The 14,132-nt window shown below is 62.9% G+C and overlaps 2 protein-coding genes across 2 annotated transcripts; both read left to right on the top strand.

Moving 5' to 3' along the window:
* Positions 1–4,116: 4,116 nt before the first annotated feature.
* LOC309891223 (separin-like) lies at positions 4,117–8,828 on the top strand (the record flags this gene model as incomplete). The annotated part of the gene is made up of 7 exons (XM_082785598.1): positions 4,117–4,170; positions 6,311–6,398; positions 7,422–7,656; positions 7,864–8,041; positions 8,182–8,360; positions 8,443–8,570; positions 8,646–8,828. Exons 2-7 carry the CDS (start codon positions 6,318–6,320, stop codon positions 8,826–8,828), a joined length of 984 nt encoding a protein of 327 aa, XP_082641724.1. The 5' UTR covers positions 4,117–4,170; positions 6,311–6,317.
* Positions 8,829–9,610: 782 nt separating this feature from the next.
* On the top strand, positions 9,611–10,598 carry LOC309891219 (separin-like). Its single transcript, XM_082785594.1, has 4 exons — positions 9,611–9,688; positions 9,780–9,863; positions 9,935–10,099; positions 10,333–10,598. Exons 2-4 carry the CDS (start codon positions 9,829–9,831, stop codon positions 10,532–10,534), a joined length of 402 nt encoding a protein of 133 aa, XP_082641720.1. The 5' UTR covers positions 9,611–9,688; positions 9,780–9,828; the 3' UTR covers positions 10,535–10,598.
* Positions 10,599–14,132: the final 3,534 nt, after the last annotated feature.

The raw sequence follows: 14,132 nt of genomic DNA, 5'->3' as shown, positions 1-14,132 counted from the left end.
GCTCCCTCAGCCGCTCCTCGTAGGACTTGTTCTCCAGGCCCCTCACCAGCTTCGTCGCCCTTCTCTGCACCCGCTCGAGCACCTCGATGTCCTTCTTGTAGCGAGGGGCCCAAAACTGAACGCAGTACTCGAGGTGCGGCCTCACCAGAGCTGAGTACAGGGGGACGATCACCTCCCTAGCCCTGCTGGTCACGCTGGTCCTGATACAAGCCATCAATCCCATCCCTGCCCCCCCCAGGGACGGTGATGCTGCCCCCTCCCCGGGCACCCTGCCCCAGGGCCTGTGCCCTCTCCTGAGCAGAAATCTCGCTTCCACCCTGAGCCTTCGCCCTTCCCTCGGGGCCTTAGGAGGAGGCCGACCCCAGCCCCCCCGGCTTCCTTCCAGCGGGGGGCGTCCCCTGGCCCTCCTCCAGTGCTGCTCCCCTTTGTCCCCCATCCCACAACCCGACCCTTCCTTTCCTGGGGGGTCCCCTGCCCCCCTTTCACCCTCAGTTTGTGGGGGGGACCCCAGGCTTCCCTCAAACACCTGCGGGGGGGGGCTGCTTGGTGTCCCCCCCATGGCTCAGAGGAGCCTCCCCTCCTGGGGGGCTGCAGCTTTTTGCCTTTTGGGGGGGGGGGCGATGGCATCGTAGTATGAAGGCCTTATACTAAAGCATAATCAACAGTGTTTGGTTCCATTTGGGTTTGCTTTGTTTCGTAATTGGTAGCTGGCATTCATGACCCCCCCACATGTTATTCTCAGCTATGTTGTCAGTCTCGGCCTTACCGGAGCTCGTAGGGCTGCCGAGGGTTGGCACTGCAGTATTTTATGGAGTATTTTCCGCAGGCTGGATTCCCTGGACACTTTCTGACAATGCCTCATTTGGTCCTGGGGCCTAGCAGCATCCTCCTTTTTATTAGGATGAGTCCTCCCCTATCTGTTCCGTGTTCGTAAAATCTGACACGTTTCCTAGTACCCAGCTAGTATCGTCCGAGTTTGTTATATTTATAGACAGAACCTTGCGAATTTCTTCATTTCCGTGGAAGGTTCCCGTATATCCTATACCATGCCCTCGCCACCCGTAACGGGGATCCACTTGTCAGTCCCTGCTGCCCCCTCCCCGCAGCCTGCCCCCGCTGCCCCCTCGGGTGTCCCCCCCGGCCCTGCCGCCCATGGCTCAGCATCAAGTGAGGGGGGCGCGGGGACCCCCCCCGGGACCCCGGTGAGTGCGGGGGAAACTGAGGCACGGGCAGGGCGAGGGGGTGGGGGTGTGCAAGAGCGGGGGGCGTTTGCACGGGGTTGGGGGGTGAGGAGAGCTGGGGGCGATTGCACAGGGCATGGGGCAATTGTGTGGGGGCTGGGACAACTGCGCAAGGTGTTTGCCCCCGGGCGGGGCATTTGCAAAAGAAGGGGGTGGGGGGGAGCAGTTACACCAGGTCAGGGCAGTTACACCAGGAGTGGGGGCAGATACACCAGGACGGGGCAGTTACACCAGGTGGGAGGGGCAGTTATACCAGGACGGGGGGCAGTTACACCAGGTCGGGGCAGTTACACCAGGTCGGGGCAGATACACCAGGACGGGGCAGTTACACCAGGTGGGAGGGGCAGTTACACCAGGTCAGGGCAGTTACACCAGGACGGGGCAGATACACCAGGTCGGGGCAGTTACACCAGGTGGGAGGGGCAGTTATACCAGGTTGGGGCAGATACACCAGGACGGGGCAGTTACACCAGGTGGGAGGGGCAGTTATACCAGGTTGGGGCAGATACACCAGGACGGGGCAGTTACACCAGGTGGGAGGGGCAGTTACACCAGGACGGGGCAGATACACCAGGTGGGAGGGGCAGTTACACCAGGAGTGGGGGCAGTTACACCAGGTCGGGCAGATACACCAAGTCGGGGCAGTTACACCAGATTGGAGCAGTTACACCAGGTCGGGGCAGTTACACCAGGACGGGGCAGTTACACCAGGAGTGGGGGCAGTTACACCAGGTCGGGGCAGTTACACCAGGACGGGGCAGATACACCAGGTCGGGGCAGTTACACCAGGACGGGGCAGTTACACCAGGTGGGCTTCTTCTCCCCCTTCATGCTCGCCTTCTCCACCACCCCCAGCCAGGAGAGCCCGGCCGAGTCCTTCGTGGCCTTCCTGCTCCTCGAGCTCTCCTGTGGGCTCTACTTCCCGGCCATGGGCTTCCTGCGGCGCAAGGTGTGAGCAAAATCTCAAATCGTTTTCTTCAGACAGGCTCTTCTGTGCAGCTGTTTTATTTGCGCTTGCAGCGGTGGCTGTCCTGCCAATTAGGAGTGCCTTTTAGTTAACAAAGCCTAACCTTTCATTCCCTATTCCCCGACAGCCGATCACCTCCCCTGTTTCCTCCTGGCTGAGTACTGCAGGTTCACGAGCTGCTCGACGCTCCTCTGGACCATACATGTACCATTTCTCTCGGTTTCAACCCTTGAATTTCTCCTTTCTCACGTTGTGAGAACTTGGGATCTTTGTTTCACTGTTCCCATGCTGCTCGTCCTGTTTGTCTCAAGCTTCCACCTTATTTTGGAACAGCGAGGCCTCCCACTCTCCGCTTATCTGCTTCGCGCTTCTCCGCTTCTCCATGTTATGACTCCACGACCCCCCTGGGGCACACATGAGGAATTCTCTACTGCACAAAAACATGGCTTTGTTTCTCACAAAGGCGATCCCGGAGAAGGACCGGCCGGGGGTGCCGAACTGGTGCCGTGTCCCGCTCAACCTGCTGGCCTGCCTGGGGCTGCTGCTTCTGCACGGCGCCGACCACGGGCCCGGCACCCGCAGCATCTTCTCCGCCTGCTGCGGCCTCATGCTGCTGGTGCTGCTCGCCGTCGGCGGCCTCTTCCCCGTCGTCGGCCTCTTCCCCGTCGTCGGCCTCTTCGCCGTCGTCGGCCTCTTCCCCGTCGTCGGCCTCTTCCCCGTCGTCGGCCTCTTCCCCGTCGTCGGCCTCTTCCCCGTCGTCCCCCACGACGCCGAGCTCTGGCTGCCGCCCCCCCAGGGCCAGCCCGACGCCCCCGAGCTGTGATGCGGGAGGGGGTCCCGGGGTGGCCGAGGGGGAAAGCCCCCCCGGCTGGTGACCCCTGCGGTGCCCCCACCCTGGCGTCCTGCCGGGGACGGCACTGGAAGCACACAGGGACGGAGTGCCGCAGGGTGAGGGCCCCCTGCGCACCCCCTCGCCCCTCAGCTTCCCTTTTTTTTCAGGAAAATAAAGCGTTTCTGCACGTGCTTTCCCTGCGAGAGAGCCCTTCCGTAGCCAGTAATGGGCTGAGGCGAGGCTCTCAGCGAAGCTGGGATTTTATTCACAGTGGTGGGCAGTCCCCAGGCAGGGCACACAGCACGGTTTGCCGGTTGCTTGACTTTCTTTCACAGAATCCAGGAATATCCCGAGTTGGAAGGGACCCACGGTGAGGGGTCTGGAGAACAAATCTTACGAGGAGCAGCTGGGGGAGCTGGGGTTGTGCAGCCTGGATACAGGAGGCTCAGGGGCGACCTTATCGCTCTAGGGGTACCTTCAAGGAGGCTGTGGAGAGGTGGGGGTTGGTCTGTTCTCTGCCCAGCCCCCCTATAATTGCTCAGCACGACCCCAGGTCGTTGCAGGAAGCACGGCCAAAAGCACGACAGACGCCAGGATGGTCAGATCATGCTGCATTTTATTGCCCGAATAGCCTCGCTTTTCACAGAAGAATCACAGAATCACAGAATCGATTTTCTAGGTTGGAACGAGCGAACTTCACAGGGGCAGACAGTGTCTCACCCAAGATTATCAGTCAAAAGCACTCAAACAACTGCACGAAAACAACCCCAGCTGTTGTGATTAGCAGGCACGCGGACCTTGTCCTTGACAACAAAAAAAAATCCCTTGGATTTTTTCCCAAGGAATACCCCTTTGGCCACTTGGGGTCTGCTTGGCCCCCCCCCAGCTCCTGCTGCACCCCCAGGCTGCCTGCAACGACAACAGCCGCGTGTTCTCAGCACCCTGCCCATCCCAACCCAAAACGCGGCGCCCCAACAGCTGCTAGGGGGGACGTGACGCGGGGCCGTTCTGGGACTACAAGTCCCGGCGTGCCCCGCGCGGGGCGCCCCGCCCTCACCTGCCCGCGGCGCGGCTTATTTGGACGGGGCGCGGCGGGCGCCGCGGGTCTGCCGGCGAGAAGCGATACAAGGGTACGTGGGGGGGGCCAAATAAGGGGGGGGCCGCAGGGACTCGGGGGTCCCTGCAGGGACTCGGAGGGAGCCGCGGGGACTCGGGGGGGCCCTGCAGGGACTCGGGGGGGGGCTGCAGGGACTCGGGGGGCTGAGGGACCCGGGGGGACCCAAGGAAATGAGGGGGGCTGCAGGGATCCGGGGGGGGGCCGGGGGGGGGCCGAAGGGACTCGGGGGGCCGGGGGGCTGAGGGACCTGGGGGGACCCAAGGAAATGGAGGGGGGCTGCAGGGATCCGGGGGGGCCCTGCAGGGACTCGGGGGGCCGGGGGGTTCCTGTAGGGACTCGGAGGGGGGCCGGGGTGTGGCTTTGGGGCCCTGGGGGGGGCAGCTGTGGGACTCGGGGGGGCTGCAGGGACTTGGAGGGGACTAGGGGGGGCCCTGCAGGGACTTGGGGGGGCTGCAGGGACTCGGAGGGGACTCGGGGGGGTCCCTGCAGGGACTCGGAGGGGGGCCGGGGGGGGGCTGCAGGGAGCCGGCGGGGGCTTCAGGGACTGGGGGGGGCCCGGGGGGGGCTGAGGGACCTGGGGGTCCCAAGGACTTGGAGGGGGGTTGCGGGGGCGGGGCGGCCCTGCAGGGACTCGGGGGGGCGCCGGGGGGGGCTGCAGGGACCCGGGGGGCGGCTGCAGGGACTCGGAGGGACTCGGGGGGACCCTGCAGGGACTCGGGGTGTGCTGGGGGTCCGGGGGGCTGTGGGACTCAGGGGTAGGCGGGGGGGGCCGGGGGGGTCCCTGCAGGGACTCGGAGGGGGGCCGGGGGGGGCCGCAGGGACTAGGAGGGGACTCGGGGGGACCCTACAGGGACGCGGAGGGGGGCCCGGAGGGGCTGCAGGGACTCGGAGGGGACTCGGGGGGGTCCCTGCAGGGACTCGGGGGGGGGCCGAAGGGACTCGGGGGGCTGAGGGACCTGGGGGGACCCAAGGAAATGGAGGGGGGCTGCAGGGATCCGGGGGGGCCCTGCAGGGACTCGGGGGGCCGGGGGGTTCCTGTAGGGACTCGGAGGGGGGCCGGGGTGTGGCTTTGGGGCCCTGGGGGGGGCAGCTGTGGGACCCGGGGGGGGCCGCAGGGACTCGGACGGACTCGGGGGCGGCTGCAGGGACTAGGAGGGGACTCGGGGGGACCCTACAGGGACTCGGGGGGGGGCGGGGGGTTCGTGTAGGGACTCGGGGGGGGGGGCTGAGGGACTTGGGGGGGCTGCAGGGACTCGGAGGGGACTCGGGGGGGTCCCTGCAGGGACTCGGAGGGGGGCCGGGGTGTGGCTTTGGGGCCCGTGGGGGGGGCAGCTGTGGGACTCGGGGGGGCTGCAGGGACTTGGAGGGGACTCGGGGGTCCCTGCAGGGACTCGGAGAGGGGCCGGGGGGTGGCTGAGGGACCAGAGGGGGGCCGAGGGACTCGGGGGGGCTGCAGGGACTCGGAGGGGACTTGGGGGGGTCCCGGCAGGGACTCGGAGGGGGGCCGGGGTGTGGCTTTGGGGCCCGTGGGGGGGCCGGGGGGGGGCTGCAGGGACTCGGGGGGGCCCTGCAGGGACTCAGAGGGGACTTGGGGGGGCCCTGCAGGTATCTGCAGGGACTCGGGGGGGGCTGGGGATCCAGGGGGCTGTGGGACTCAGGGGTAGGCGGGGGGGGCCGGGGGGGTCTCTGCAGGGACCCGGGGGGGGCTGCAGGGACCCGGGGGGGGGGGCGGGGTGCCCGGGGGGGGGCTGTGGGACTGAGGGGAAGGCGGGGGGGGCCGGGGGGGTTTCTGCAGGGACTCGGAGGGGACCCGGGGGGGGCTGCAGGGACTCGGAGGGGGGCTGGGGGGCAGCTGTGGGACTCGGGGGGGGCTGGGGGTCTCAGGGGAGGGCGGGGGGAGCCGGGGGGGTCCCTGCAGGGACTCGGAGGGGGGCCGGGGGGCAGCTGTGGGACTCGGGGGGGGCTGAGGGGCGGGGGGGGCTGTAGGGAGTCTGGGGGGGCCTGAGGGGCAGGGGGGGCTCAGGGGGGTCCTGCAGGGCCTGGGGGTGGGAGTGAGGGGTGGGGGGCGCTCTGTAGGCCTCTTTGGAGACTGGGGGGGTGTGGGGCTGTGAGCACCAGCACCCCCTCACCCCCCCACCCCCCCCACCCCGCAGGGCTGACATGGAGCACCTCCAGGGCACTGATTTTGTGGCGCGTACGGCCACCACGGAGGGCACAGAGACACTGCAGGCGGAACTGTCGGTGAGCTGCGGGGGGGGCGGCCGGTGCTGCACGAGGGCCGGGATCCCCTGCTGGGGGGCCAAAACTCTCCTTCCCTCTCTCCGCCCTGTTATAATCCAATTTAGTCATTTTATCTCTCACCCCCCCAGTATGATCTTTACCAGGTGGCATTCAGCCGCTGTGTGATGGGTTTATATATCCTCTTCAGAGTGGTGTGGGATCCTTGGTGTAATGACCACCTGTACACAAAAATCATGAGATGCGTGAAACAATTTTAAAGATAGGCAAGGAGTGACTCCTAACGGTGAACATCCCCACCTAGTGTTATTTGCAGGAATTAACCACTTGTGTGTTCGGTACGGTTTTTTTTGGTTTTTTTTTTTTTTTTGTGGCATGGCACAGGTCATTTTTATCTCTTGGAACTGTGCCGATACATCTACCTTTTCCCGTAGTTGGGTCAAAGTTATCCCGATTTCCTGACCCCAACTGCACTTGGAAGAATTTGAATATGGGGGCTTAACACTTCCACGTAGCCAGCACCCTTCAGTTATCTCCTCGGGTACAACCCCCTTCTTTTTTCACAATGCTTGGAAGCAGTGTGGGAAAGGAGAACTCTGTCAACTTATTAGAAAACACTGTAGTAGGTTGGGCAGTCCCAGGTATCTTTACAGTCTGGACAACCAAACCTTCCCCTATTCACTCTTTATGAGGGCCCGACTACCTTGGAAGGCAAGTCTCGGGTTTTTCCTTCTTTATTAGGACGAGTCCTCCCCTGTCTGTTCCGTGTTCGTAAAATCTGACACGTTTCCTAGTACCCAGCTAGTATCGTCCGAGTTTGTTATATTTATAGATAGGATTTATAGATCCTAGATCCCTAGATAGATCTAGATTCCTAGATAGAATTTATAGATCCTCTAGATATATTTATAGATCCTTTGTTTTAACCAGGATGTTCACCCAACCCCCCTTCCCCATTTGTCCCCATGTTACAATGCCGTGAGGTGTGAAACCTTATCTTCTCAGTAGATTCTTTAAATTCTCAAGGACAATGAAGAAACGACGAAGACCCCGAGAGCCAAGCTCCCAGCTGGGGAGGATGCCACTCAAGCCCCCGTGCTCAGCGACTCCGAGGCGGTGGCGCCTCGCACCCTGTGCCCCAGAGCCTGTCCCCCCACCAGGGCCCGTGACCAGGGGGGCGAGGACACCGAGCACGTCCCGGCGGGGGAGATGCCGGGCAGCGAGAACCCCCTGTGCCTCGATGCCCTGCGTGTTATGGAAGGTGAGCGGGAGTGGGGAACCGCGGGGTGGGAAGAGGCAAATGGCAACGCTGGGGCCACCTCCGCCGAAGCGTGTCTTAAAAGGGCAAAAACCCTCCAAGTGGAGGGGAGAGCCAAGGTGGCCGCGGGCTCGCTGCCTGATCCTGGTGGTGTTGCTTTGCCCCTTCCAGATGATTCCTGGCTGGACGCTGTCCGCGCGTACCTGAAAGCTGCCTTCAACTGCAACGGCCACTGCCTGCCTGCCAGGCTCTACAGCCAGATCTGCCGGCTCCTGGCTCTGGCCACGGGCGACCAGGACCCCGTCTCCACCGCCTATCTGCTGTCCGAGTCGGTCTCCATCATCACCATGCGCCCTCAGCTGCTCAGCATCATCCACGAGAAGCTTCAGTAAGTTTTGTGCCCCCCTGCCGCTGTCGCTGGAGCTTTGCTGAGAAGGGGAAGGGGCTCAGCCAAACCTAGAGCCCTGGAGGGCTTGGTTTGGAGCAACGTTCCCCCCCCCCCCCCCCCGACCACCTCTCCCTCTGCAGCAATCTGAACAATTCAGCAGCAGCTGCGGCTGAGCAGCTCCAAGGGCCCTCCCTGCAGGATGCTCCCTCGCGCATCCATCACCTCACTGAGCTCCAGTACCTCTTCAGCTTCAGCCCCATGTGTCTGGGGCCCCAGGAGCTCAACAGATTCAGAGAGCAGCTGCAGCAGATCCCTGCAGGTGAGGGCTGATCCAAGTGGAGCCCCGGAGGGTGCTGCCTGATGCCTTGGCCTCTCCTGAAGGTCGGGGGTGACTTTTTCAGGAGTGACCGTCTGTGTGCTGACCCTCGTGAGCATCCAGCCCTTCTCCAAGGACGACATACTGCTGCTGACACGGTTGGAGAGGGGCAGCACTCCCATCACCATCCACATCCCGACCGCGCTCACCAAGGTGAGGGAAGGGCTAGAAGAGTGGAGCAGCTGGGATGAGCCTGGGGCTGGGTTCACGGCTCCCTTCCTCCCCTAGGCCCCGCTGAGCTCAGTGCTGAGTGACTTCGACACCATCCAGAAGGAGCAGAAAGAAACCATCAACTACACCGACAACCGTGACTGGTGGCTGTGCCGCTCCGAGCTGGACCGCAGGATGAAGGTAGGCGAGAGGCACCCCGTGCTCCCCACGCCTGGGGGGAATGCTCGGACCCCCCCGTGACTCTGTCCTCTCTCGCAGAGCCTCATTGACACCCTGGAGACGGAGGTGCTGGGCTGCTGGAAGGGAATGCTGCTCCCCACCAGCCAGGATCCCGCGCTGGCCGAGGAAGCCATCCGCCTCCTCGCCCAGCTCCGTCCCTGCGGCTGGCGGGGCTGGAACTCGGCGCTGCTCAAGGTGCTGAGCTCCCCGGGCTGGGGCAGGGCACAGGGGGAGCTCTGCCTTGGCTCACACCTACCCCTTGCCGCAGGTCCTGCTCAGCGCTGCTCCCTTCCTCACCCCGGCCGATGTGCGAGCCCTGGCCGCAGGGATGTGCCCTTCGCAGTCCTGCAACAAAGCGGAGCTCCTCCTGCAAAAGGCCCTGGAGAAGCAGAGGAGCCGCGTCCGGGCACCTGGCGGCTCCCTCGTCCTCGTGCTGGATAAAGTGAGAGCCTGCCCCTGCTGCTTCTCCCTCAGCTCGGACAGGCGCTCTATCGCTCACGCCTTCCTCCCCTTCCTTTCTTCCTCCTCCTCTTCCCTGCACAGCACCTCCAGAAGCTGCCCTGGGAGAGCATGGCGTGCCTGCGCGCCGTGCCTGTCACCCGCCTCCCGTCCCTGCGCTTCCTCCTGAGTCACAACCTGGCACCGAGGGTGAGTGGAAGGGGGGCACCCTGGCTCTGCCGCGGGGCTTGGGACCCCCCGAGGCTGGTGCTGGGCTGGGGCTGACTCGTGATTTCTTATTTCTTTTTTCCCTTCCTCCTCCCCCCTCAGCAGGCAGGCTCTGTGCTGCACCGCGGCGTCAACCCCACCAGGACCTTCTACGTCCTCAACCCCCAGAACAACCTCCCGAGCACCAAGGAGCGCTTCCGCAGCTGGTTCGAGAGGTGAGGAGGAGCGGGGGCGCACAGAGCGGGGAGGAGGGGGGTCCGTGCTCCCTCCCCCCCCTTCTATGACTTCTCCCCTCCTTTCCCGCAGCCAGCAGGGCTGGAGCGGGGTCACAGGAGCCATCCCCAGCCAGGAGCAGATGCAGGCAGCGCTGCTGGAGCACGACCTCTACATGTGAGTGCCCGTGGCCGTGCGGGGCTGCGCTATCGCGCTCACCCTGCTCACCCTGCTCCTGTTCCTGGCAGCTACGTGGGGCACGGGGCGGGCGCCCGCCTGCTGGACGGGACAGACATCGCCCAGCTGGACTGCAACGCCGTGGCCCTGCTCTTCGGCTGCAGCAGCGCCGCGCTGGCCGTGCGCGGCGGCCTCGAGGGCTCCGGCATCGTCCTCGACTACCTCCTGGCCGGCTGGTGAGGCGGGGAGAGAGGGGGTGGCTTCTGGGGGGCAGACGGGGTCTTCGCCCCATCCCCTTCTTGCCTTCTTTTTACCCCATCCCCACCTCCCTGCTTTTTATTGCCCCCCTCCCCTGCCTTTTCCCTGTGCTGGTAAGCAGTGAGTGTTCTCCTTGTCCTCCTCTCACCCCGCTCCTTCGCCCAGCCCTCCTGGCCCTAACCCCTCTAACCCCCTTTTTTTTTTTTCCCAGCCCCTTCGTCCTGGGCACCCTGTGGGACGTGACTCAGTGTGACCTCGACCGCTACACCGAGGCGCTGCTGCAGGGCTGGCTGCGGGCGGGCTCCGGTGCCCCCCTCCTGCAGTACGTGGCCCAGGCCCGCCAAGCCCCCCGCCTCAGATACCTCACCGGGGCTGCCCCCGTCGCCTACGGCCTGCCCGTGTGCCTGCAGTGAGAGCCGGCGTCCCCCCTGCTTCCTGTTCTTTGAAGTAGTTGGATTTTAAATAATTCCCCCTCGTTTGATAAATAATAAATAAAGTGTCTTCCCCTTCACAATGGCTGGTGTGCGCTTGTACCACGAGCTGGGAAAGGACCAAGGGGCTCCTGGAGCCTAACCCAACCGAAGCCACTCCATCCTCACAGAATCACAGAATTTCTAGGTTGGAAGAGACCTCAAGATCATCGAGTCCAACCTCTGACCTAACGCTAGCAGTCCCCGCTAAACCATATCCCTGAGCTCTACATCTAAATGTCTTTTGAAGACTTCCAGGGACGGTGACTCCACCACTTCCCTGGGCAGCCTGTTCCAGTGCCTCACAACCCTTTCAGTGAAGAAGTTCTTCCTAACATCCAACCTACACCTCCCCTGGCACAGCTTTAGCCCATTCCCCCTCGTCCTGTCACCAGGCACGTGGGAGAACAGGCCAACCCCCACCTCGCTACAGCCTCCCTTGAGGTACCCATAGAGAGCGATAAGGTCGCCCCTGAGCCTCCTCTTCTCCAGGCTGAACAAGCCCAGCTCCCTCAGCCGCTCCTCGTAGGACTTGTTCTCCAGGCCCCTCACCAGCTTCGTCGCCCTTCTCTGCACCCGCTCGAGCACCTCGATGTCCTTCTTGTAGCGAGGGGCCCAAAACTGAACGCAGTACTCGAGGTGCGGCCTCACCAGAGCTGAGTACAGGGGGACGATCACCTCCCTAGCCCTGCTGGTCACGCTGGTCCTGATACAAGCCATCAATCCCATCCCTGCCCCCCCCAGGGACGGTGATGCTGCCCCCTCCCCGGGCACCCTGCCCCAGGGCCTGTGCCCTCTCCTGAGCAGAAATCTCGCTTCCACCCTGAGCCTTCGCCCTTCCCTCGGGGCCTTAGGAGGAGGCCGACCCCAGCCCCCCCGGCTTCCTTCCAGCGGGGGGCGTCCCCTGGCCCTCCTCCAGTGCTGCTCCCCTTTGTCCCCCATCCCACAACCCGACCCTTCCTTTCCTGGGGGATCCCCTGCCCCCCTTTCACCCTCAGTTTGTGGGGGGGACCCCAGGCTTCCCTCAAGCACCTGCGGGGGGGGGGGGGGGCTGCTTGGTGTCCCCCCCATGGCTCAGAGGAGCCTCCCCTCCTGGGGGGCTGCAGCTTTTTGCCTTTTGGGGGGGGGGGCGATGGCATCGTAGTATGAAGGCCTTATACTAAAGCATAATCAACAGTGTTTGGTTCCATTTGGGTTTGCTTTGTTTCATAATTGGTAGCTGGCATTCATGACCCCCCCACATGTTATTCTCAGCTATGTTGTCAGTCTCGGCCTTACCGGAGCTCGTAGGGCTGCCGAGGGTTGGCACTGCAGTATTTTATGGAGTATTTTCCGCAGGCTGGATTCCCTGGACACTTTCTGACAATGCCTCATTTGGTCCTGGGGCCTAGCAGCATCCTCCTTTTTATTAGGATGAGTCCTCCCCTATCTGTTCCGTGTTCGTAAAATCTGACACGTTTCCTAGTACCCAGCTAGTATCGTCCGAGTTTGTTATATTTATAGACAGAACCTTGCGAATTTCTTCATTTCCGTGGAAGGTTCCCGTATATCCTATACCATGCCCTCGCCACCCGTAACGGGGGTCCAATTGTCGGTTACAACCTTGCAGCCCATGTCCCACTTGTAAGAATTTATTCCGACCAGCCCCGAGTGGGTCTTACTACAAAAGACAATGAACAAACATTTATTGTGTATTACACCCCCCCTGTGCTGTATTACACCCCCCCCCCGGCACCCCCCTCCCTGCTTCCCCCTCCCCGCAGCCTGCCCCCGCTGCCCCCTCGGGTGTCCCCCCCCACCCTGCCGCCCATGGCTCAGCATCAAGTGAGGGGGGCGCGGGGACCCCCACTGGGACCCCGGTGAGTGCGGGGGAAACTGAGGCACGGGCAGGCCGAGGGGGTGGGGGTGTGCAAGAGCGGGGGGCGTTTGCACGGGGTTGGGGGGTGAGGAGAGCTGGGGGCGATTGCACAGGGCATGGGGCAATTGTGTGGGGGCTGGGACAACTGCGCAAGGTGTTTGCCCCCGGGCGGGGCATTTGCAAAAGAACGGGGTGGGGGGGGCAGTTACACCAGGTCAGGGCAGTTACACCAGGAGTGGGGGCAGATACACCAGGACGGGGCAGTTACACCAGGTGGGGGGCAGTTACACCAGGAGTGGGGGCAGTTACACCAGGACGGGGCAGTTACACCAGGTTGGGGCAGTTACACCAGGTGGGAGGGGCAGTTATACCAGGAGTGGGGGCAGTTACACCAGGTCGGGGCAGTTACACCAGGTCGGGGCAGATACACCAGGTGGGAGGGGCAGTTACACCAGGAGTGGGGGCAGTTACACCAGGTCGGGCAGATACACCAAGTCGGGGCAGTTACACCAGATTGGAGCAGTTACACCAGGTCGGGGCAGTTACACCAGGTCGGGGCAGATACACCAGGACGGGGCAGTTACACCAGGTGGGAGGGGCAGTTACACCAGGTCAGGGCAGTTACACCAGGACGGGGCAGATACACCAGGTCGGGGCAGTTACACCAGGTGGGAGGGGCAGTTATACCAGGTTGGGGCAGATACACCAGGACGGGGCAGTTACACCAGGTGGGAGGGGCAGTTATACCAGGTTGGGGCAGATACACCAGGACGGGGCAGTTACACCAGGTGGGAGGGGCAGTTACACCAGGACGGGGCAGATACACCAGGTGGGAGGGGCAGTTACACCAGGAGTGGGGGCAGTTACACCAGGTCGGGCAGATACACCAAGTCGGGGCAGTTACACCAGATTGGAGCAGTTACACCAGGTCGGGGCAGTTACACCAGGACGGGGCAGTTACACCAGGAGTGGGGGCAGTTACACCAGGTCGGGGCAGTTACACCAGGACGGGGCAGATACACCAGGTCGGGGCAGTTACACCAGGACGGGGCAGTTACACCAGGTGGGCTTCTTCTCCCCCTTCATGCTCGCCTTCTCCACCACCCCCAGCCAGGAGAGCCCGGCCGAGTCCTTCGTGGCCTTCCTGCTCCTCGAGCTCTCCTGTGGGCTCTACTTCCCGGCCATGGGCTTCCTGCGGCGCAAGGTGTGAGCAAAATCTCAAATCGTTTTCTTCAGACAGGCTCTTCTGTGCAGCTGTTTTATTTGCGCTTGCAGCGGTGGCTGTCCTGCCAATTAGGAGTGCCTTTTAGTTAACAAAGCCTAACCTTTCATTCCCTATTCCCCGACAGCCGATCACCTCCCCTGTTTCCTCGTGGCTGAGTACTGCAGGTTCACGAGCTGCTCGACGCTCCTCTGGACCATACATGTACCATTTCTCTCGGTTTCAACCCTTGAATTTCTCCTTTCTCACGTTGTGAGAACTTGGGATCTTTGTTTCACTGTTCCCATGCTGCTCGTCCTGTTTGTCTCAAGCTTCCACCTTATTTTGGAACAGCGAGGCCTCCCACTCTCCGCTTATCTGCTTCGCGCTTCTCCGCTTCTCCATGTTATGACTCCACGACCCCCCTGGGGCACACATGAGGAATTCTCTACTGCACAAAAACATGGCTTTGTTTCTCACAA

Source organism: Aythya marila, assembly GCF_965140915.1.
Source record: "Aythya marila genome assembly, contig: HAP1_HAP1_SCAFFOLD_528, whole genome shotgun sequence".
Taxonomy (NCBI): Eukaryota; Metazoa; Chordata; class Aves; order Anseriformes; family Anatidae; genus Aythya; species Aythya marila.
The sequence above is the reverse complement of the archived record's forward strand: the minus strand, read 5'-3'. Positions and strand labels throughout refer to the sequence as shown.